At 47.6% G+C, this 23,614-nt stretch overlaps 1 protein-coding gene across 3 annotated transcripts in view; it reads left to right on the top strand.

Moving 5' to 3' along the window:
* kcnh3 (potassium voltage-gated channel, subfamily H (eag-related), member 3) overlaps positions 1–23,614 on the top strand; it is a 574,739-nt gene that overhangs the window by 271,377 nt on the left and 279,748 nt on the right. For all 3 annotated transcript variants that reach the window (XR_013547570.1, XM_078404288.1, XM_078404287.1), the window contains exon 3: positions 13,775–13,909. Coding sequence is in view for 2 of the 3 variants with exons in the window: in XM_078404288.1 (XP_078260414.1) it covers positions 13,775–13,909 (135 nt within the window). In the remaining variant the exon portion in view is untranslated. The remainder of the gene's footprint in view (positions 1–13,774; positions 13,910–23,614) is intronic.

Raw genomic sequence — 23,614 nt, 5'->3', positions numbered from 1 at the left:
TCTAGCCCTGTTGATAAAATGTTGTCAAAAGCACTTTTGCTTAATCCGACTTAAACACAGCTTTAAAAAATGTGTGTAATAGTGTGCAGCACCAGGTACTCCCTAAATGAGGCTCTTGGCTCCATTTAATTTGGCCACAGAGTTATTGTCCATAAGGGGCATAACAATATGCCACTTGGCTATTCAGTATCAGGGGCAGTACAGATGATTCACAGTCAGGGTCATAGAGTCATAGAGTCATACAGTGATACAGTGTGGAAACAGGCCTTTCAGCCCAACTTGCCCAACAATGTCCCAGCTACACTAGTCCCACCTGCCCACGTTTGGTCCATATCCCTCCAAACCTGTCCTTTACATGTACCTGTCTAACTGTTTCTTAAACGTTGGGATCGTCCCAGCCTCAACTACCTCCTCTGGCAGCTTGTTCCATATACCAACCACCCACAGAGGAAATCATCTAATTTTCACACCCACGAGGAATCCGACTGTAATTCCCCAAGCTGTTCTTTAAACTGCTCACCTGACTGGCCCGCAAGGAGGCCTGCCAAAGGCTGACAGTCCTTTTAGTGATTTGTGGAATTACCAGGAAAGCTGCAAATAGTCCACCTGGGTGGAAAAAAGTCCAAATCGGTGGGCTTATATTTACTCTAAGCATGGATCCATTGCAAACATGGGACCATTGGAAACATGGGACCATTGGAATCATGGGACCATTGGAATCATGGGACCATTGGAAAGCTTTAAGTCTCCAGTGCAACAGAGACCACTGCAATAGGACACCACGGAAGCAATCTTGCCAAATTGATATCAGCAAATGGTCTGTGGGCTGCCAAGTTTACAACATTTAGTTTAGTTTAGTTTAGAGATACGGCGCGGAAACAGGCCCTTCGGCCCACCGGGTCCGTGCCGCCCACACATTAACACTATCCTACACCCACTAGGGACAATTTTTACATTTACCAAGCCAATTAACCTACAAACCTGCACGTCTTTGAGTGTGGGAGGAAACCGAAGATCTCGGAGAACTCCCACGCAGGTCACGGGGAGAAGGTACAAACTCCGTACAGACAGCACCCGTAGTCGGGATGGAACCTGGGTCTCCGGTGCTGCATTCACTGTAAGGCAGCAACTCTACCGCTGCGCCACCTTGCTGCCCAAATACTATTTGGTCTTTCTCCCTTATCAGAATTCTTCATAATTCTGAACGTCACAATTTTTCGTAACACCTTTTATATTTGAAGTTTTCCTCGTAACGCTAGTATTCCTTATGGGATTATCACAATGAATCTCTTCGGTATCTTCCATTTGCTTTGAAGTAAGGTCTTCAAGACTGGGTGTGATCTTCCACCATTCAACATTGATATTTAGTAACCTCTTTTCTCACTACGCCATTGTTAATAAAAGCCTTATCAATTCATGCAGTCATAGCTTTTCTATTTATCTTCAAAGTTCACCATTTAACCATTGTAAACAAAACTTTCAAGATTTTCAATTATTTCCTGGTATAGTCAATACCCCAAGATAGACACAAAATGCTGGAGTAACTCAGCGGGTCAGGCAGCATCTCTGAAGAAAAGGAATGGGTGACATTTTGGGTCGAGACCCTTCTTCAGTACACTGAAGTAATCTTGGCTTGCGGCACACTTTCACAGAGAAAGTAACGTGAAAGGGGAGCTCTTAATATCAATTAGGTCATTATTAAAGGAAATATAGTCCTGTAGATCTAGCAGTTTAATATAGTCCTGTAGAATGCTGTCTAATTTCATTAAAATGGCTGACTGCTGCTTGGTTTGACACGGACTGCTGCATTCAACAAGAGTGGCTGTTCCTGAAATTTCAGAGAGACACCAAGGGATGTCTGTACCTCCACAGTTTTAGTTTAGTTTAGTTTAGTTTAGTTTAGTTTAGTTTAGTTTAGAGATACTACACAGAAACAGGCCCTAAGGCACACCGAATCCGCACCAACCAGCGATCCCCGCACACTTACACTATCTTACACACACTAGGGACAATTTACATTTATACCAAGTCAATTAGCCTACAAACCTGCACGTCTTTGGAGTGTGGGAGGAAACCGAAGATCTCGGAGAAAACCCACGCAGGTCACGGGGAGAACGTACAAACTCCGTACAGACAGCACCCGTAGTCGGGATGGAACCCGGGTCTCTGGCATAGCGGCACGGTGGCGCAGCGGTAGAGTTGCTGCCTTACACACTCCAAAGACGTATAGGTTTCCCACACTCCAAAGACATACAGGTTAGTTGACTTGGTATAAGTGTAACTTGTCCCTAGTGTGTATAGGATAGCGTTAGTATGCGGGGATTACTGGTCGTCGGGCCGAAGGGCCTGTTTCTGTGCTGTATCTCTGATCTCTAAACTAAGCAAGGCAGCAACTCTACCACTGTGCCGCCCATAACAGGTTACACCTCCCCTCATACCAGGCTGTACATTAAGTTAGCATGCTTACATTTTGTAGCAAGCTGGAAACTTGTGTTTCTCCATGAATTTAAATGTCCACGATGGCCCAAAACTGGCATGAGCACATTGCAGATTCAACAACTGTCTGCAAAATCACTTTCAGTACACATCGTGCCGTTTTATACGCTTTTGGTGTGGGTGGCCAGGTTGTAGGCATATTTTTCTTGTGTGCATGGTTTATAGATGTGATACTCCAAGCACTTACTCAAACTGTCTAAACTCCTGCTAGTCCGCAAAAATTTTGCGTAAGAAAAGGTGGGGATACGCGGGCAGCAAGTGGTCCATGAGGTGATGGGTCAATCTGTTATTAGCTCTCCCAGTAATTTTAGCCTCTGCAGAATATGCCATCTATTCATTTCCAGCATAATAACTACCAGAGCCCAGCACCAGGTTTCTGTTGATAATCATCGACAATATATTAACTTAATCCAACCCTTTCACTTACATGATACAAATGGGTCATTGTGAAGGACCCTGATATTCCCTGGCCAGATTCTTTTCACAAATGTGGGCGGTCACGGTGGCATAGCAGTAGAGTTGCTGCCTTACAGCAAATGCAGCGCCGGAGACCCGGGTTCCATCCCGACTACGGGTGCTGTCTGTACGGAGTTTGTACGTTCTCCCCGTGACCTGCGTGGGTTTACTCCGAGATCTTCGGTTTCCTCCCACACTCCAAAGACGTACAGGTTTGTAGGTTAATTGGCTTGGTAAATGTAAAAAATTATCCCCAGTAGGCGTAGAATCGTGTTAATGTGTGGGGATCGTTGGTCGGCGCGGACCCGGTGGGCCGAAGGGCCTGTTTCCCCGCTGTATCTCTAAACTAATCTAAATTTTACCACTCACCTACACAAGGGACAATTTACAGTGGTCAGTTCACCCACTAATGTGCACAAATTAGGGACATGGGCTGAAACTGGAACACCCAGAGGAAATCTATGTGGTCGCTGGTAAATGTGCAAACTCTACGCAGACAGAACCCGAGGTCAGAATTGAAGCCATCTCTTTGGTGCTGTGAGGTGGCAGCTCCACTAACTGCACCAATGTTCTGCCCCGATTGAGATACATTATGAGGTGCACACTCAGTATGACTGGCAGGAAACTTTCCTTCTTAGCTGAGATCTTGACCAGCACAGTGACTTACTGGTGGAAGCACAGTGGCATAGAGGTAGAGCTTCTGCCTTACATCGCAAGAGACCCAGGTTCCATCCTGACCACAGGTGCTATCTCTGTATGGAATTTGTCCATTCTCTCTGTGACCATGTGGGTTTTCTCCGGGTGCTTCGGTTTTCCTCCCACACTCCAAAGACGTACAGGTCGTTGGATGCTTTCAAGAGAGAGCTGGATAGAGCTCTTAAGGATAGCGGAGTGAGGGGGTATGGGGAGAAGGCAGGAACGGGGTACTGATTGAGTGATCAGCCATGATCGCATTGGATGGCGGTGCTGGCTCGAAGGGCTGAATGGCCTACTCCTGCACCTATTGTCTATTGTCTATTGTCTATAGGTTTGTGGGTTCATTCTCTTTGGTGATATTGTAAACTAGACGGGAGTGGACCTGTTGGATCCAAACCTCTCCTGCGGGCCTGACAACCCCCATTGGGTCCAAACCTCTTCTGCAGGCCCGGCAACCTCATTGGGTGCAAACCTCTTCTGCAAACCTCTCCGGCAACCCTCCCCCGACTGACGACCCGTGGACAAGTTGCCGGCCGGGGAATCTCCCCCGGGGCCGTGGGCGGGCAAGGGGGGAGAGGAAAGGGGAGAGGGAGCCACTCACCTCGGCCCCGGGCGGCCGTCACGACGACCAGAGCGAACCGTGGACCCATTGGGTGGAAACCTCTACTGCAGCGGCAGCTCGGCGGTGACGACCATCTTGTTTGTCCCTCTGCCGCCGCGCTGCACCATGGGAGGAAGGTCAGGAGCGGGGCACGCCGGGACGGGCGCCAGTCCTCCCAGCGCTGCTGCACACAGGGGGGGGAGCGCATTTATTAAAGTTTATTAAGTTAATTGTTTTTAAAATGTAACAAAACTTGATCAATTGAGACCGCAGGGGAATGGTGAGTAGGGTGGGCCTAAAATTGTTGCGCTAACATGTACCGTTTTGGCTGTATTTCGAGAACAAGTCTATCCACAAACCCACAAACCCATAATCCCACAAATATACAAGATGAGAGTTTAGTAATATATAGATTGTCCCTTGTGTGCAGGATAATGCTAATGTGATCACTGGTCGGCACAGACTCGGTGAAGGGCCTGTTTCGCGCTATATCCCTAAAGTCTAAAAGTAAACTCCAAAGTCTAGAGTCCCCATAACTAAAGGGCAGGTTTAAAGTAAGATGTTGGAGTGTAAAGAGGACATGAAGAATTATTACGCCCACAAGGTGGGTCAAAATCTGGATCGCTTTGGCTGAGGGTTGGGGGCAGCAGATACTCTCACGCCATTTGAGAAGTACTGAGCAGAGCATTTGAAACACTGTGGTACAGAAGGCTACAGGCTGTGTGCTGGAAAATGGAATTAGTATAGAGATTTGCGAGTCGTCCTTAAATACTGGAGAGGTGCCGGAAGACTGGAGGTGGCAAAATGTTGTGCCTCTTTTCAAGAAGGGCTGCAGGGAAAATGCTGGGGACTATAGGCCAGTGAGCTTAACATTTGTAGGTACGTTACTGGAGAGTATTCTGAGGGATAGGATATATTCATACATTTGGATGGGCAAGGGCTGATTAGGGATAGTCAGCATGGTTTTGAACGTGGGAGGTCGTGTCTCACAAATCTGATTGATTTTTTGAAGACGTGACCAAAAAGGTCGATGTGGGCAGAGGTGTAGATGTTGTGTACATGGACTTCAGTAAGGCGTTCGACAAGGTTCCATATGGTAGGCTGCTCTGGAAGGTTAGATCGCATGGGATCCAAGGATAGATAGCCGAATGGATAGCAAATTGGCTCCATGGAAGGAAGCAGAAGGTGATGGTTGAAGGTTGCTTCTCGGACTGGAGGCCTGTGACTAGTGGTGTGCCTCAGGGTTCGGTGCTGGGCCCGTTACTGTTTGTCATCTACATCAATGATTTGGATGAGAACATACAGAGCAAGATGAGCAAGTTTGCTGATGATACAAAAGTGAGTGTTTTAGCAGACAGTGAAGATGGTTGTGAACGATTGCAGCAGGATCTGGATCAATTGGCCAGGTGGGCAGAGGAATGGTTGATGGAATTTAATACAGAGAAGTATGAGGTGTTGTATTTTGGGACGTCTAACAAGGGCAGGACCCACACAGTGAATAGTAGGCCTCTGGGGAGTGTTGTAGAGCAGAGGGATCTAGGAGTACAGGTGCATGATTCCTTGAAGGCTGAGTCGCAGGTAGGTCAAAAAAGACTTTTGGCACTTTGGCCTTCATCAGTCAGAGTATTGAGTATAGAACTTGGGAGGTCATGTTGCAGTTGTATCAGACGTTGGTGAGACCACATTTAGAATATTGTTTTCAGTTCGGACACCATGTTACAGGAAAGATATTGTCAAGCTTGAAAGGGTTCAGAGAAGATTTACGAGGATGTTGCCAGGACTAGACAGTGTGAGCTATGGGGAGAGGTTGAGTAGGCTGGGTCTCTATTCCATGGAGCGCAGGAGGATAAGGGGAGATCTTATAGAGGTGTACAAAATCATGAGAGGAATTGATTGGGTAGATGCACAGAGTCTTTTGCCCAGAGTAGGGGAACTGAGGATCAGAGGATATAGGTTCAAGGTGAAGGGGAAAAGATTTAATAGAAATCCAGGGGTAACTTTTTCACACAGAGGGTGGTGGGTGTATGGAACAAGCTGCCAGAGGCTGGGACAGGTACATGGATAGGACAGGTTTGGAGGGATTAGTGGGCAAAATTAGAGCACATGGTATTGGGGGTAGGGTACTGACATGGATAGAAAATTAGTTGGCAGACAGAAATCAAAGAGTGGGGATAAATGGGTCCCTTTCAGAATGGCAGGCAGTGACTAGTGGGGTACCGCAAGTGTCGGTGCTGGGACCGCAGCTATTTACAATATACATTAATGACTTGGATGAAGGGATTAAAAGTAACTAGCAAATTTGCAGATGATACAAAGCTGGGTTGTAGTGTGAACTGTGAGGAAGATGCTATGAGGTTGCAGGGTGACTTGGACAGGTTGTGTGAGTGGGCAGATGCATGGCAGATGCAGTTTAATGTGGATAAATGTGAGGTTATCCACTTTGGTGGTAAGAATAGGAAGGCAGATTATTATCTGAATGGTGTCAAGTTTGGAAAAGGGGAAGTACAACGAGATCTGGGTGTCCTGGTGCATCAGTCGCTGAAAGGAAGCATGCAGGTACAGCAGGCAGTGAAGAAAGCCAATGGAATGTTGGCTTTCATAAGAAGAGGAGTTGAGTATAGAAGCAAAGAGGTCCTTTTGCAGTTGAACAGGGCCCGAGTGAGACCGCACCTGGAGTACTGTGTGCAGTTTTGGTCTCCAAATTTGAGGAAGGATATTCTTGCTATTGAGGGCGTGAAGCGTAGGTTTACTAGGTTAATTCCCGGAATGGTGGGACTGTCGTATGTTGAAAGATTGGAGCGACTAGGCTTGTATACACTGGAATTTAGAAGGATGAGAGGGGATCTTATTGAAATAAGATTATTAAGGAGTTGGACACGTTAGAGGCAGGAAACATGTTCCCAATGTTGGGGGGTCCAGAACCAGGGACCGCCGTTTAAGAATAAGGGGTAGGCCATTTAGAACTTTTCAGTCAAAGAGTTGTAAATCTGTGGAATTCTCTGCCTCAGAAGGCAGTGGAGGCCAATTCTCTGAATGCATTCAAGAGAGAGCAAGATAGAGCTCTTAAGGATAGCGTAGTCAGCGGGTATGGGGAGAAGGCAGGAACGAGTTACTGATTGAGAATGATCAGCCATGATCACATTGAATGGTGGTGCTGGCTCGAAGGGCCGAATGGCCTACTCCTGCACCTATTGTCTATTGTCATATGGACCAAGCGCAGGTAAGTGGGACAAGGGTAGCTAGGATATTGTTGGCTGGTGTGGGCAAGTAAAGGTGTGGCCTTGATCCAAGGCTACTCCAGCAGTGTGGATTCCTTCCTGAAGTGTGCACATAGATCCCAGCATGACAGTCCAAAGTATTGTCTCCTCACTGGCACCTTCTGTAGACTAGCCACTGGAAAAGTCTCGACCTGAAACCTATAATCTATAAAGTACACTGGTGCTACTGACTAACCAAGTGCAGAAGGGTCTTGACCCGAAACGTCACCCATTCCTTCCATCCAGAGATGCTGCCTGTCCCGCTGGGTTACTCCAGCATTTTGTGTCTATCTTCACAAGAAAAGAGGATTGGGAGTTATATTTCTTAACATATCCAGAACAATCCTGAACATTCAAGACAGTTCCTCCACCACATCAATGTTATTCAGGATGAACTATAATGTTCACGCAATTGTATATAACATTGAAGAAGGTATTTGCCTGAAGCAATCGATTGGCAGGATTATCTGAATAAGTGAGTTTAATGATCTAATTTCATCCGGAGGTCTGAGGGCATCAATTCGATGTCTCCCACGTTAACTAAACTCAGGTATGCATCGTACGCTAACTGATGAGGCACCAGTTTTATGGTGTTCAGAGAAATAGGACAAAGTATGGCTGGGAATCATTTGTTGGTGAATCATTAAGGTGTTAAATTCAGCTGCACATTGAAATGAAAGCAATTTTTATTAACTGACTGGAATATTACAGACCTCTCAGGGCATTATTGAACACTTAAATGTGGAGTATTAGACACAGTAAATGGAGGCAAAAATCATGATATTTCACAGGAATGTGGAATGTTGTGCAGCTATGTTAAACCCTGCAGTAAGATAATGGCTAATTTGTGATCCAATTCCATTCTTCCGCCCTTTTCCCTAAACCCCTTAATTAACATAAAATTAACGACTTGCTTGGCATCAGCAGCCAACTTTTGTATCATCAGCAAACTTGCTAAACTTGCCCTGAATGTTCTCATCCAAATCATTGATGTAGATGACAAACAGTAACGGGCCCAGCACTGAACCCTGAGGTACAGCTGAGGATACTGTTTACAGCCTTAATTTAACACCTTAATGATTCACCAACAAATGATTTCCAGCCATACTTTGTCCTATTTCTCTGAACACCATAAAACTGGTGTCTCATCAGTTAGCGTACGATGCATACCTGAGTTTAGTTAACGTGGGAGACATCGAAATGATGCCATCTTGTCAGCAGTACCTCAGCTGTCTTTTGATGCCATGGGAATACTGTGTGCAGTTTTGGTCTCCAAATTTGAGTTGGGAGTGCAGGTAGGTTCACCAGGGTAATTACCGAGATGGTAGGACTGTCATATGTTGAAAGAATGGAGCGACTGGGCTTGTATTCACTGGATATTAGAAGGATGAGAGGGGATCTTCTTGAAACATATAAGATTATTAAGGGATTGGACATGTTAGAGGCAGGTAACATGTTCCCGATGTTGGGGGAGTCCAGAACCAGGGGCCACAGTTTAAGAACAAGGGGTAGGCCATTTCGATCAGAGATGAGGAAACCTTTTTCACCCAGAGAGTTGTAAATCTGTGGAATTCTCTGCCTCAGAAGGCAGTGGAGGCCAATTCTCTGGACGCTTTCAAGAGAGAGTTGATAGAGCTCTTAAAGATAACGGAGTCAGGGGGTATGGGGAGAAGGCAGGAACGGGGTACTGATTGAGAATGATCAGCCATGATCACAGGGAATGGTGGTGCTGGCTCGAAGGGCCGAACGGCCTCCTCCTGCACCTATTGTCTATTGTCTACTGTCTATAGCAGTGGAAGGGAACCAATACAAAGCATGATTCAGAGCTAGAGAAGTGCAGGGAAGAAGGTTACCATTGGCAACCATTACTTGCAGTCATTATTCCGTGAGATGATTCTGTATCATGCTGTTGTGTTTTCCTTTGCATTGTAAAGGAACCGCCTGTAAAAATGTTCACAATGGATGGATTCTCTATTAAGCAAAGTTATGTGATGCCAACCAAAATATTAAATTGTGTTTCTTCCGTGCGAATACATATGAGTAGGAAGGAATTGCAGATGCTGTTTAAAACTGAAGATAGACACAAAAAGCTGGAGTAACTCAGCAGCATCTGTGGAGAAAAGGAATGGATGATGTTTCGGGTTGACCCGAAACGCCACCCATTCCTTCTCTCCAGAGATGATGCCTGTCCCCCTGAGTTACTCCAGCTTTTTGCATCTATCTTATGAATACAATAGAAACATAGAAAATAGGTGCAGGAGGAGGCCATTTGGCCCTTCGAACCAGCACCGCCATTCATTGTGATCATGGCTGATCATCCACAATCAGTAACCCGTGCCTGCCATCTCCCCATATCCCTTGATTCCACTAGCTCCTAGAGCTCTATCTAACTCTCTTTTAAATTCATCCAATGAATTGGCTCCACTGCCCTCTGTGGCAGAGAATTCCACAAATTCACAACTCTCTGGGTGAAAAAGTTTTTTCTCACCCCAGTTTTAAATGGCCTCCCCTTTATTGTGTGGCCCCTGTGTGGCCCCTGGTTCTGGACTTCCCCAACATTGGGAACATTTTTCCTGCATCTAGCTTTTATACGTCTCTATAAGATCCCCTCTTATCCCTCTAAACTCCAGTGAATACAAGCCCAGTCTTTCCAATCTTTCCTCAGATGACAGTCCAGCCATCCCGGTGATTAACCTGGTGAACCTATGCTGCACTGTCTCAATAGCAAGGATGTCCTTCCTCAAATTAGGAGATTTGATGAATACATATGATTTGCTAAGGAATTCATTACCAATGATTGTCACCAAATGAGCTACGTAGTAGTGTTCGCATACATTCAGAACCCATTCCTTTGAAGTGAATGCCATGTGGCAGTAGTACTGACTGCAGTATTACACTACAGTAGCACTACAGTAGCAGTACGCTGGCTTGACCTCTTCCAAGTAAAGGTGTAAGGACTACAGTATTCGCAAATGCTTTTTAACATGTCATTGTCAATTCCGTTGACTTCCTTGTTTGCTCTTTATTCTTTTCATTCCTCTCTGAGGAATATCTCTATTCTTTGTGTTCTTCCTTGTGCTTTCCAACTTTCATGTTACAATATAACAGAGCGCTACTCCACAGAGATGCACTCCGTTTGCCTTTGCAAACATAGCAGCAATATTTAAAAGATCAGAGAATGCAGGATAAAAGAGCAAATTAGATTGGCGCTGTTCCCTGCTGGTAATGTGGTTGCCACTAGCTGTATGGAAACCCTGACTGGAGATAAATAATTGAAAAGCTGAATTCTTAATTCTATGGTGAAAACCCTTTACTTAGAATTGAGAGATTACAGTAACTTCAATCTACCACTGTAGCAATGTACCTTTCCTTTGTCCCCACCTTTCTATGTCACCTTTCATGGGTCAATTTACAGCATGACCTGTACATTTGGTGGTGGTTTTTAAGGCAAATCTCACTTGGTATAAACAGCTGTAATTGCTACTGTTCATCATGCGGGTGGCTCAGCAGTAGAGTCGCTGCCTTACAGCGCTTACAGCGTCAGAGACCCTGGTTCGATCCCGACCACGGGTGCTGTCTGTACGGAGTTTGTACGTTCTCCCCGTGACCTGCGTGGGTTTTGTCCGAGATCTTCGGTTTCCTCCCACACTCCAAAGGTGTTCAGGTTTGTAGGTTAATTGGCTTTGGTGTAAATGTAAAATTGTCCCTGGTGTAGGATGGTGTTAATGTGCGCGGATCGCTGGCTGGCACGCACCCGGTGGGCCGAAGGGCCTGTTTCCGCGCTGGATCTCTAAACTAAACTAAACTAAACTATAGGAACTCCCCCTCTGTGTTCCAGCATTTTGTGAATAAACCGATTTGTACCAGCATCTGCAGTTATTTTCTTAAACTATAGGAACGACTGGCAGGAGGGTTTGGTGGCCGAAGGTCAACAATTTACGATATTTGAAATGAAAGTGGAAGGAACTTGAGAAATATTTTTACGCAGGACTGCTACATTACTATGGAATGCAATACATCAAAAGGTGTGGGGACCAGCTTCAACAGCTGTGACTTCAAAAATTCATTTGGGGAAAAAAAAAATTCAAAGGGACAAATTTTCAGAGTTGTAGGGAAACACTAAGAGAATGGACTAATTTCCATAGTTCAAGCAAAACGTCACAAAGCCAAAAAAAACATAGAAAATAGGTGCAGGAGGAGGCTATTTGGCCCTTCGAGCCAGCACCGCCCATCATTGTAATCATGGCTGATTATCCACAATCAGTAACCCGTGCCTGCCTTCTCCCCATATCCCTTGATTCCACTAGCCCCTAGAGCTCTACCTAACTATCTTTTAAATTCATCCAGTGAATTGGCCTCCACTGCCCTCTGTGGCAGAGAATTCCACAAATTCACAACTCTCTGGGTGAAAAAGTTTTTTCTCATCTCAGTTTTAAATGGCCTCCCCTTTATTCTTAGACTGTGGCCCCTGGTTCTGGACTCCCCCAACATTGGGAACATTTTTCCTGCATCTAGCTTTTATAATTTTACACGTTTCTATAAGATTCCCCTCTCATCTTTCCAAACTACAGTGAATACAAGCCCTGTCTTTCCAATCTTTCCTCATATGACAGTCCCTCCATCCCAGGGATTAACCCGGTGAACCTACGCTGCACTGCCTCAATAGCAAGGACGTCCTTCCTCAAATTAGGAGACCAAAACTGAACACAATACTCCAGATGTGGTCTTTGCATTCCATATCAAATTCATTTGGGAAAAAAAATATTTCAAAGGGTAACATTTGCAGAGTTGTGGGGAAATACTACGAGAGTGGACTAATTTCCATAGTTCAAGCATAACGTCACAAAGCCAATATAAGTAATTTAAAATAGAACCTGCCGTGCTACTTTTGAGTGTAAGACTGAAGGAACTGAAGGAGGGTAAGATCTATTGTGCTGAGTGATCTCGACCCAAAACGTCATGTATTTCTTCTCTCCACAGATGCCATCTGACCCGCTGTTACTTCACCATTGTGTGTCTATCTTCGGTGCTACTTTTCTGTTATGATAACCTGTGTGAACTGCACACTGTGGCCTTTACTTTGTTGAGCATGAGCCATATTTTTGACGTCTATTAGTTGGTGTAGATTCATACAGCATTGAAAAAGTCTCTTCAGTCCAACTCATGCTGACCAAGTGCCCGAACTGACCTAGTCCTATTTGCCTACATTTGCCTGGTATCCTTCAAAACCTTTCCTATCCACGTATCTGTCTACTCTAAGTGACTTAAATATTGTTACATAGAAACATAGAAAATAGGTGCAGGAGGAGGCCATTTGGCCCTTCGAGCCAGCACCGCCATTCATTGTGATCATGGCTGATCATCCACAATCAATAACCCGTGCCTGTCTTCTCCCCATATCCCTTGATTCCACTAGCCCCTAGAGCTCTATCTAACTCTCTTTTTAATTCATCCAGTGAATTGGCCTCCACTGCCCTCTGTGGCAGAGAATTCCACAAATTCACAACTCTCTGGATGAAAACATTTTTTCTCACCTCAGTTTTAAATGGCCTCCCCTTTATTCTTGGACTGTGGCCCCTGGTTCTGGACTCCCCCAACATCGAGATCATTGTTGGTCACCAATCATGTTCTCCAGAAATGCTGCCTGACCAGACTCAGTGACTCAACTCCAGCACTGCGTGTCCTTTGTTGTAAACCAGCATCAGCAGTTCCTTGTGTCTACATATGAATACAATGAGATATGTTTTGCATGTTTTGTTTAATTTTATATTGAGCTGTCAAACTAGTCACTGGTGTGCTACAATAACCCGTAAGACTGGACAACTCACATCTCAATTGTGGCGGGTTGGTAAACAGTTTAACTGCCCACTACCTCAGCCAAGTGTGACCAGCAGAAAGAATGAATTCATGTAACCAGCAGCTGCTGGAGATGGTCTCCAACTGTAATTCCTCTTTACGTTTGGAATTTCCTGCATTTGGTCAAACATAGTGCAGAGTGCAGAGAAAATGTAGCCTAACAGCATTGTACATACAGGAACACATCTTGAACATTGATCTGTATGTTTGCGTTAAATTATAAATGACTTTCCTATTTCACCATATCGAGCTGACAGTACAAGCCTGTGCCTTGATTCATTGTAAAGGGGAATGAGGGACTCCTTGCAAACATTTACTCATTGGTCTTATGAAGACATTGTCGCCATTAAAGCCATGTGCTTGCATGCCTAATTAGTTTAATATACTAACGTCGATTTCTTGATTTTTTCAGGTGCATCCTTTTGGTGTCTGTTAGATATCGTTCCAATTAAGAATGAAAAGGGCGAGGTGGTTCTGTTCCTGGCCTCCCATAAGGACATTACTGACAGCAAGAACAATTTGTCACCCGACAGTACAAAAGATGCAGGTAAAGATTTTTTTTTGATAAAGGAACACTGATATGCCGATGGAATAATAAACGTTGAATGTGAAAATTCTTCACAGTCTCTGTCCAGGTTTGGTTACTAAGGCAGCTTGACACTCTGAGTGAATGATTAATGCAGAATAATGATAACCTCAAAGATTTATTATTGTTTGTACATTTTCATGTGTATTCATGTGTATATATGTGTGTATATATGTGTGTATTTATGCGTATATATATGTGTGTGTGTATACAGTGCCCTCCATAACATTTGGCACAAAGACCCATCATTTATTTATTTGCCCCTGTACTCCACAAATTGAGATTTGTAATAGAAAAAAAATCACATGTGGTTAAAGTGTACATTGTCAGATTTTAATAAAGGCCATTTGTATACATTTTGGTTTCACCATGTAGAAATTACAGCTGTGTTTATACATAGTCCCCCCTATTTCAGGGCACCATAATATTTGGGACACATGGCTTCACAGGCGTTTGTAATTGCTCAGGTGTGTTTCAATGCCTCCTTAATGCAGGTATAAGAGAGCTCTCAGCACCTCGTCTAACAAAATACTAAACATGACTACTTTCATTTATATGACATTGCTGTGTCCCAAACATTATGGTGCCCTGAAATGGGGGACTATGTATAAACACTGTGTAATTTCTGCATCTCTGGATGGAAGGAATGGGTGACGTTTCGGGTCAAGACCCTTCTGCACTTGGTTAGTCAGTGGCACCAGTGTACTTTATAGATTATAGGTTTCAGGTCGAGACTTTTCCAGTGGCTAGACTACAGAAGGTGCCAGTGAGGAGACAATACTTTGGACTGTCATGCTGGGATCTATGTGCACACTTCAGGAAGGAATCCACACTGCTGGAGTAGCCTTGGATCAAGGCCACACCTTTACTTGCCCACACCAGCCAACAATATCCTAGCTACCCTTGTCCCACTTACCTGCGCTTGGTCCATATGACAATAGACAATAGGTGCAGGAGTAGGCCATTCGGCCCTTTGAGCTAGCACCACCATTCAATGTGATCATGGCTGATCATTCTCAATCAGTAATCCGTTCCTGCCTTCTCCCCATACCCCCTGACTACGCTATCCTTAAGAGCTCTTTCTTGCTCTCTCTTGAATGCATTCAGAGAATTGGCCTCCACTGCCTTCTGAGGCAGAGAATTCCACAGATTTACAACTCTTTGACTGAAAAGTTCTAAATGGCCTACCCCTTATTCTTAAACGGTGGCCCCTGGTTCTGGACCCCCCAACATTGGGAACATGTTTCCTGCCTCTAATGTGTCCAACACCTTAATAATCTTATTTCAATAAGATCCCCTCTCATCCTTCTAAATTCCAGTGTATACAAGCCTAGTCGCTCCAGTCTTTCAACATACGACAGTCCCGCCATTCCGGGAATTAACCTAGTAAACCTACGCTGCACGCCCTCAATAGCAAGAATATCCTTCCTCAAATTTGGAGACCAAAACTGCACACAATACTCCAGGTGCGGTCTCACTCGGGCCCTGTTCAACTGCAGAAGGACCTCTTTGCTCCTATACTCAACTCCTCTTGTTATGAAGGCCAACATTCCATTGGCTTTCTTCACTGCCTGCTGTACCTGCATGCTTCCTTTCAGTGACTGATGCACTAGGACACCCAGATCTCGTTGTACGTCCCCTTTTCCTAACTTGACACCATTCAGATAATAATCTGCCTTCCTATTCTTACCACCAAAGTGGATAACCTCACATTTATCCACATTAAACTGCATCTGCCATGCATCCGCCCACTCACACAACCTGTCCAAGTCACCCTGCAACCTCATAGCATCTTCCTCACAGTTCACACCCAGCTACCACCAGCCAACTACCACCCAGCTTTGTATCATCTGCAAATTTGTTAATGGTACTTTTAATCCCTTCATCCAAGTCATTAATGTATATTGTAAATAGCTGTGGTCCCAGCACCGAGTCACGCTGATGAATCTTGTGAGTGGGGAGTGGGGTGGGAAGCCGGGGCTGTAAACGGCCGTGGAGACGGTGGGAGCTGCCGATGGGTCGGCACCTCATTCCATTCACAGCCAGTTTACATTTTACATTTTATATTTGTTTTATTTACGTTTCTGCCACTCCGTGGTGTTTTAGAGACACGGGCAGCATCCTGATAAACCTCTTCCGTGCACACTCCAAAACCTCCATTTCCTTCCTGTAATGGGACGATCAGAATTGCAAATGCCCCCAAGTGCAGACTAACCAAAGTTCTAACAAGCTGTAAGGTAACTCCCTGATGATGTACAGCTGGAATCACGGGCCAGTGGGGGGCTGGTTTGCGTGATGGACTGAGCTACATGCACGACTCTCTGCAGTTTCTTGCAATCTTGGGCAGAGCTGCTGCTAAACCTGGCTGTGATGCATCTCGATAGCATGCTTTTATGGTGCTTCTGCAGAGGTTCAGCTTAGTTTAGTTTAGTTTGGTTTAGAGATACAGTGTGGAAACTTTGGCCCACCGAGTCCACACCGACCAGCGATCCCCGCACACTAACACTATCCTACACACATTAGGGACAATTTTACATTTACACATTTATACCAGGCCAAATAACCTACAAACCTATATGTCTTTGGAGTTGTTATAGAAGTTGTTCTAGAAGGTACATGGATAGGACAGGTTTGGAGGGATATGGACCAAGCGCAGACAAGTGGGACTAGTGTAGCTGGGACATTGTTGGCCGGTGTGGGCAAGTTGGGCCAAAGGGCCTGTTTCAACACTGTGTCACTCTATGACTCTATGACTCTAAGATGTTATTTGCCCCTTGTTCCCTACTGTTGTGTGTTCACAGCTTATAGACTGCCAGGTGTCATTGGAGAGAGTGCAGTCCGGTCAGTATTCTCCTTTTCACCCTCAGGCAGCGAAGATCAGCTGTGGTTTGTTTTGTTCTGTTCCAGATGAGATCACCCCACTCAGCAATGACAAGTGATCGATAATGCCTTCTAATTTGTGTTGGGCAATTACTGGGCTAGCTTATTGAATCACTGGGAAATGGGACACTATGGCGAGTCGTAGGCGAGGTACGTTGAAGTAGCCGTTTATTATAACATTAACAACCGTGACAATCAACGCATCAAACGACAGACAACCATAAATCTTACTGTTTCCGCTGGAGGACTAAACGAGACAGCCTCGTTCCCTTTACCTGCGTACTACCTCACCTGGTCTACCAATCAGAGGGTTCGATGGCTGGACCAATCCCTGTGTCCCTACATGACCCCCCCCCAGAACCCTCGGTGCGGTACCGGGCAGGTGTCCGGACCACCCGACCGGAGCGGGTGCAGAAAGGAGAGGGGGGCCTTGCCGGGGGTGGGGACGGGGAAAGCGGGGTCCCGAACGGGGGCCGCGAGGGGGAAAACTGCTGTACAGGAGCCGCGGCCGGAGGGCGGCCCCTACGAGGAGGTTGAGCCGCTGTAACGGGCTGGTCTGGGTCCAAATAGGCAGGCTTGAGGCGGGACACCGAGACGACCTCTTGTCTTGTACCCACTTCTAACGTGAAGGTGACTGTGCCTCTCTTCACTACCCTGAACGGACCCTGGTAAACTGGTCGGAAAGGGGGGCGGTGGGCATCGATGCGCCGACGAACTCGCAGTCGCCCAAAGCCGGCGGGACATGTGAAGGGGGATCCCCGTGACGAGAAGCAGGGACCGGGGCTAGGGACCCCACCCGCGCTCGGAGTGCAGCTAAGAGTGCTGTCATGGAGGGAGGGGGGGTGGAACATTGGGGAAGAACGTCGCCTGGTACCCGCAGGGGCGAGCCATAGACCAGGTCTGCCGAGGAAGCTCCGAGATCGTGCTTTGGAGTCGTGCGGATACCTAGGAGAACCCATGGGAGCTGGTCGGCCCTGTCGGGGCCGGACAGGCGGGCAGTGAGTGAGGCTTTAAGCTGCCGGTGGAACCGTTCCACCATCCCGTTGGCCTGGGGGTGATAGGCGGTGGTTTGCTGTAATCGGGACCCGCACAGCTGAGTCAGAGCCACCCACAGGGACGAGGTGAATTGGGCGCCCCGGTCGGTGGTGATGACGTCCGGGACGCCGAAACGGGCAATCCAATTTAGCGCCAGAGCCCGCGCGCAGGAGGCTGCTGAGATGTCGGACAACGGGAGCGCCTCTGGCCACCGGGTGAACCGCTCGACTACCGTGAGGAGGTGGGTGTAGCCCCTAGAGTGGGGTAACGGGCCGACGAGATCCACATGGATGTGGAGGAATCGGGCTGCTGGGACCGTGAACTGCTGGACGGGGGGCCGAGTGTGTCGGTGGACCTTGGAGGTTTGGCACGGAATGCAGGCGCGGGCCCAGGAGGCCACCTGCTTCCGCAGCCCGTGCCAGACAAATCGAGCCGCAATGAGAGCCGAAGTGGCCCGTATGGACGGGTGTGCCAGGCCGTGAATAGTGTCGAAAACCTGGCGTCGCATGGAAGTGGGTACTACCGGTCGGGTGCGCGGCAGGGAAACGTCGCACCAGAGTTTAGTACGCGTGGGACCACAGGCTACCTGTGCTAACCGCAACCCCGAGGTGGTGTGGGGGTACAGGGAGGGGGTGTCTTCCAGGCGCTGAGCCTCCGCGAGCTCCTGGAAATCCACCCCGGAACTTACCTCGGCCACCGGGGAAACCGCTGGTCTGGACAGGGCATCCGCGACGGCGTTTAGTTTTCCCGCAATGTGCCGAACGTCGGTGGTAAATTCCGAAACGTAAGTAAGGTGTCGCTGCTGGCGGGCCGACCACGGATCGGAAACCTTCGAAAAAGCGAACGTCAGTGGCTTGTGGCCAGTGAAGGCCACGAAAAAGCGACCCTCTAAAAAATAGCGAAAATGACGGATCGCCAGGTAGAGGGCCAGGAGCTCCCGATCAAAGGCACTGTACGCTATCTCGGGGCGAGTGAGCTGGCGGCCGAAAAAGGCCAAAGGGTGCCAGAGGCCGTTAACCTGCTGTTCTAAGACGACCCCCACCGCCACGCCGGAGGCATCGACGGTGAGGGCAATGGGGGCAGAGGCGCGAGGGTGGACGAGCATGGTGACGTTCGCGAGGGCCAGCTTAGCTGCTGCGAAAGCCTCGTCGGCAGCAGGGGACCACACGAGATCGGTGGGGTTACCCGCGAGGCATTGGAAAAGGGGGCGCATGATCTGGGCTGCCGCCGGGACGAAGTGGTGGTAAAAGTTTATCATACCCACAAACTCTTGTAACCCTTTGATAGTGTCGTGGCGGGGGAAGGAGCGGATAGCAGCCACCTTCTCGGGCAAGGGAACGGCACCTGCCTGTGTGATCCGATGGCCCAGGAAATCTACTGAGGATAGTCCGAATTGGCATTTGGACGGGTGTAGGATCAGACCGTGGTCCTGCAACCTTTGGAATATGGAGCGCAGGTGGGACCGGTGTTCGTGAGCCGACCGACTTGCCACGAGAATATCGTCCAGATATATGAATACAAAAGGCATACCCTGACCCACATGATCCATGAGACGTTGGAACGCCTGGGCGGCGTTTTTGAGGCCGAAAGGCATCCGCAGCCACTCGAAAAGCCCGAACGGGGTGATGGTGGCGGTCTTAGGGATGTCTGCGGGGCAAACCCTCGGATTAAGTCCAGTTTTGAGAAAACCGTGGCGCCCTCTAGGCTGGCCGAAAAATCCTGAATATGCGGGATCGGGTATCGGTCAGCCGTGGTGATGGCGTTCAGGCGTCGGTAATCGCCACACGGTCTCCACCCCCCCAGATGCTTTTGGGACCATGTGTAATGGTGAGGCCCACGGGCTGTCTGACGGGCGTATGATCCCCAGCCGCTCCAAAGTGAGGAACTCTTCGCGAGCGACTGCCAGCTTATCAGGGGGTAGGCGTCGGGCTCGGGCGAAAACAGGCGGTCCCTCTGTGGGGATGAAGTGTACGACTCCGTGCTTGGCGGCAGGTGTGTCGAATCGCTGGACTAGGAGCTCCGGGAAATCAGCGAGTATCGCAGCAAACGGGTCGGAGGCCGTAGTGACGGCCTGGACGGTCGGGGTGGATGACACGGAAACCGAAGGAGCGGGGGGGGTCAACGCTACTGGACGACGGCTGCAGGCTCTTCCCGCGGACGTCAGGGATTAACGCGAAAGCCCAAAGGAAATCCGCGCCCAGGATTGCCTGGCCTACATCTGCGATGATGAAAGTCCAGTTGTAGGTCCTGGAACCAAAGGACAGGGACATGTCCCGTGTTCCGTAGGTACGGACAGGGCTGCCGTTGACCGCAATGAGTGAGGGGCCGGTCTTACCTGATCGCGCTTCTTGGCAGGATGGGGGCACAATGCTGACGATCGCCCCGGTGTCCACGAGGAAAACGGTACCTGTATGTTGCTCCGCCAGGTAGAGGCGATGGTTCTGGCCGATCGAGATTGCCTCTACATTTGATCGGCCGAGGCATTTCCCGAGAATGTGCAGGGGCTTCTACAGTTGCGTGCCGCTGCTCCCCATCTTCTGTGAAAGAAACACCAGCCGCGCTGGTGTGTTTCTGTGTCGCGGGCCTGCTTCAAAATGGCCGCTGTCGACGTAGCAGCTTGGCGGGCTTTTTGAAAAGTGGCGGGTGGATGGGCGCCATCTTGGCCGCGCGGTCGGTCGCTCACCTGTGTTGAAACCCGATTTACTGACCCGGGGCGCCTCGCCTTTGCCGCGACCAGTGCGTCCGCTTTTTCTGCGAAATCCATCGGGTCCCCGAAAGTAACGTCTGCTAGGACTACGCGGACGTCCTCTGGCATCTTTTCGCGGAATGCCTCCTCGAACATGAGGCATTTGGTGTGTTCTCCCGCTAGAGTCATCATCTCCGTCATGAGAACCGACGGCGGTCGGTCCCCGAGCTCAGGTAAGTGCAGGAGTGTGCTGGCCCGCTGTTGTTGGCTGCGGCCGAAGGTTTTCAGCAGCAGCGACTTGAGGCCCGCATACTTGGCAGTTTCTGGCGGGTCGGTGACGTACTGTGCGACCCGTGCGGACGTTTCCGACGGCAGGACGCTCAGTAGGTGGTAGAACCGGGTCGCGTCCTCCTGTATTCCCCGGAGGTGGAACTGTGCCTCCGCTTGGGCGAACCACAGGCGTGGTTGGTGAGCCCAGAACGGGGGCAGATGAACGCCGACTGCGTTTGGCGTCGATGCCTCCTGATGGGACATCTTGGTGATCTGTGATCACGTCGGGGTCACCACTATGGCGAGTCGTAGGCGAGGTACGTTGAAGTAGCCGTTTATTATAACATTAACAACCGTGACAATCAACGCATCAAACGACAGACAACCATAAATCTTACTGTCTCCGCTGGAGGAGTAAACGAGACAGCCTCGTTCCCTTTACCTGTGTACTACCTCACCTGGTCTACCAATCAGAGGGTTCGATGGCTGGACCAATCCCTGTGTCCCTACAACACTTTACATTATGAATGGATATTTTTATTTGCAGGGAAAATCTCCGGTGGTGACACAAAAGGGGAAGTGCAGCCATTCCCATCTCACATCTGCTGGAGTAGCTGTGTGTTGGATGCAGCGTGTCAAAACCAATGACCTGCACATAACACCAACATTCACATTCCAGCAAATCATGTCCATGGCTTTTTGCTTTTATTGAAAAAAACACATGAAATCTATTTATTTGAGAGTAAATAAAGGTCTAGTACATGCTCAATTGTACTCACTCATAAATAGTTGAGATTTATCTAAAATCAGCACTTGCAGCACCAGACACCCGGGTTCGATCCTGACTCCGGGTGCGGTGCTGTCCGTATGGAGTTTGTTACGTGACCTGCGTGGGTTTTCTCCGAGATCTTCGGTTGCCTCCCACTCCAAAGACGTACAGATTTGTAGGTTCATTTTCTTGGTATAAGTGTAAAATTGTCTCCAGTGTGTGTAGGATGCTGTTAATGTGCAGGCATCATTCGTCGGCACGTGCTCGATGGGCCGAAGGGCCTGTTTCGCGCTGTATCTCTGAACTAAACTAAATAGCTAAATATTTGGTCAAATATCAATCCGGTTAAAATCATGATAAAATTTTTGATCACATATGTCTTGATAGAAACAGGTTGAGAAATATAGTTTAGCTATGTCAGTATTTAGTGCTTTTGACTTCCATAAATACTTCTTTATTATTTGCTGTACCTCAGAAGCACAATTTTCTGCACGTTTGTATGTTCTCTGTTCCTCAATATGTTTGTAAAGAGTATTTACACATCATGTTTTACCTTGTTTGCCTGAGGTACACATGTTTCATTGCCTTTATTTCATTCCTACAAACGACTCCAGTCAAAGAAGGTAACTGCCAATAATATCCTGAAGGAAATTATAAAGATTTGTACAAATCATTAATCGACACAAAATGCTGGAGTAACTCAGCGAGACAGGCAGCATCTCTGGAGAGAAGGAATGGGTGACATTTCGGGTCGAGACCCTTCATCAGACTGCTTTGGTGTGAAGAAGGTGTCTTGACCTGAAACGTAACCCATTCCTTCTCTCCAGAGATGCTGCCTGTCCCGCTGAGTTACTCCAGCATTTTGTGCCTATCTTGGGTTTAAACCAGCACCTGCAGTTCCTTCCTTCACACATAACTCAAGCTTCCAATGTTCCTGTACAGAGAGAACATTGATCTGCGAATGTCATTGGAGTATAATTATTAAAATCTATTTGTTCTATCATTTTGACCTGTATTTTTAACCAGTTAAAAGTAACCCCTGCATCCCCTCTCTCCATTCCTCCCCCACCCAAGTTGCACCAGCTTCTAGTTCTCACCTAGCACACTAGCTAACAATGTCCTGTTTCCTTTATCATCGTTACTTTTTTGCATATCTTTCATTCATTTGTTCTATATCTCTCTACATCATCGCCTCTATCTCTCGTTTCCCTCTCCTCTGACTCTCAGTCTGAAGAAGGGTCTCGACCTGAAACGTCACCTATTCCTTCTCTCCAGAGTTGCTGCCTGTCCCGCTGAGTTACTCCAGCTTCATGTGTCTATCTAGAATTCAGTCAGGTTGAGGCAAGCCTTGCACTGCCCTGACTTTTGAACACCTTCCAATGCCAGCTTCATGCGTGTCTTTCATAAACATAAACGATTGTTTTGCCAATTTTTTTTTCCACTTTGATCATCTCGTGGTCTTTGAGATTTTGAATCCCTCAATCAGTTCCAGAGCACCATGGGTCATTCGGAATATAATGTCAGTTAATAGTTCCTACATAATATATAATAGACAATAGACAATAGGTGCAGGAGTAGGCCATTCGGCCCTTCGAGCTATAATAATAGAACAATATAATTTGTGATAATTAGGAGTGTGAAGGTGTAGAATGGGTAATACTGTGCAGATGATGTATTCTCAGCATTGCCCCACATTAACGTGCACCTGCCCAAATCAGGTTGGCAAGGTGGTGCAGCAGGACAGTTGCTGCCTCACAGCGCCAGATATCTGGGTTTGATCCTGGCTGCGTGTGCTGTCTGTATGCATTTGGGCGGTCACGGTGGCGCAGCGGTAGAGTTGCTGCTTTACAGCGAATACAGTGCCGGAGACCCGGGTTCCATCCCAACTACGGGTGCCGTCTGTACGGAGTTTGTACGTTCTCCCTGTGACCTGCGTGGGTTTTCTCCGAGATCTTCGGTTTCCTCCCACACTCCAAAGACGTGCAGGTTTGTAGGTTAATTGGCTTGGAAAATGTAAAAAATTGTC

Source organism: Rhinoraja longicauda, chromosome 8 (genome assembly GCF_053455715.1).
Source record: "Rhinoraja longicauda isolate Sanriku21f chromosome 8, sRhiLon1.1, whole genome shotgun sequence".
NCBI lineage: Eukaryota > Metazoa > Chordata > Chondrichthyes > Rajiformes > Arhynchobatidae > Rhinoraja > Rhinoraja longicauda.
This window is presented reverse-complemented; position numbering and strand designations above follow the sequence as displayed.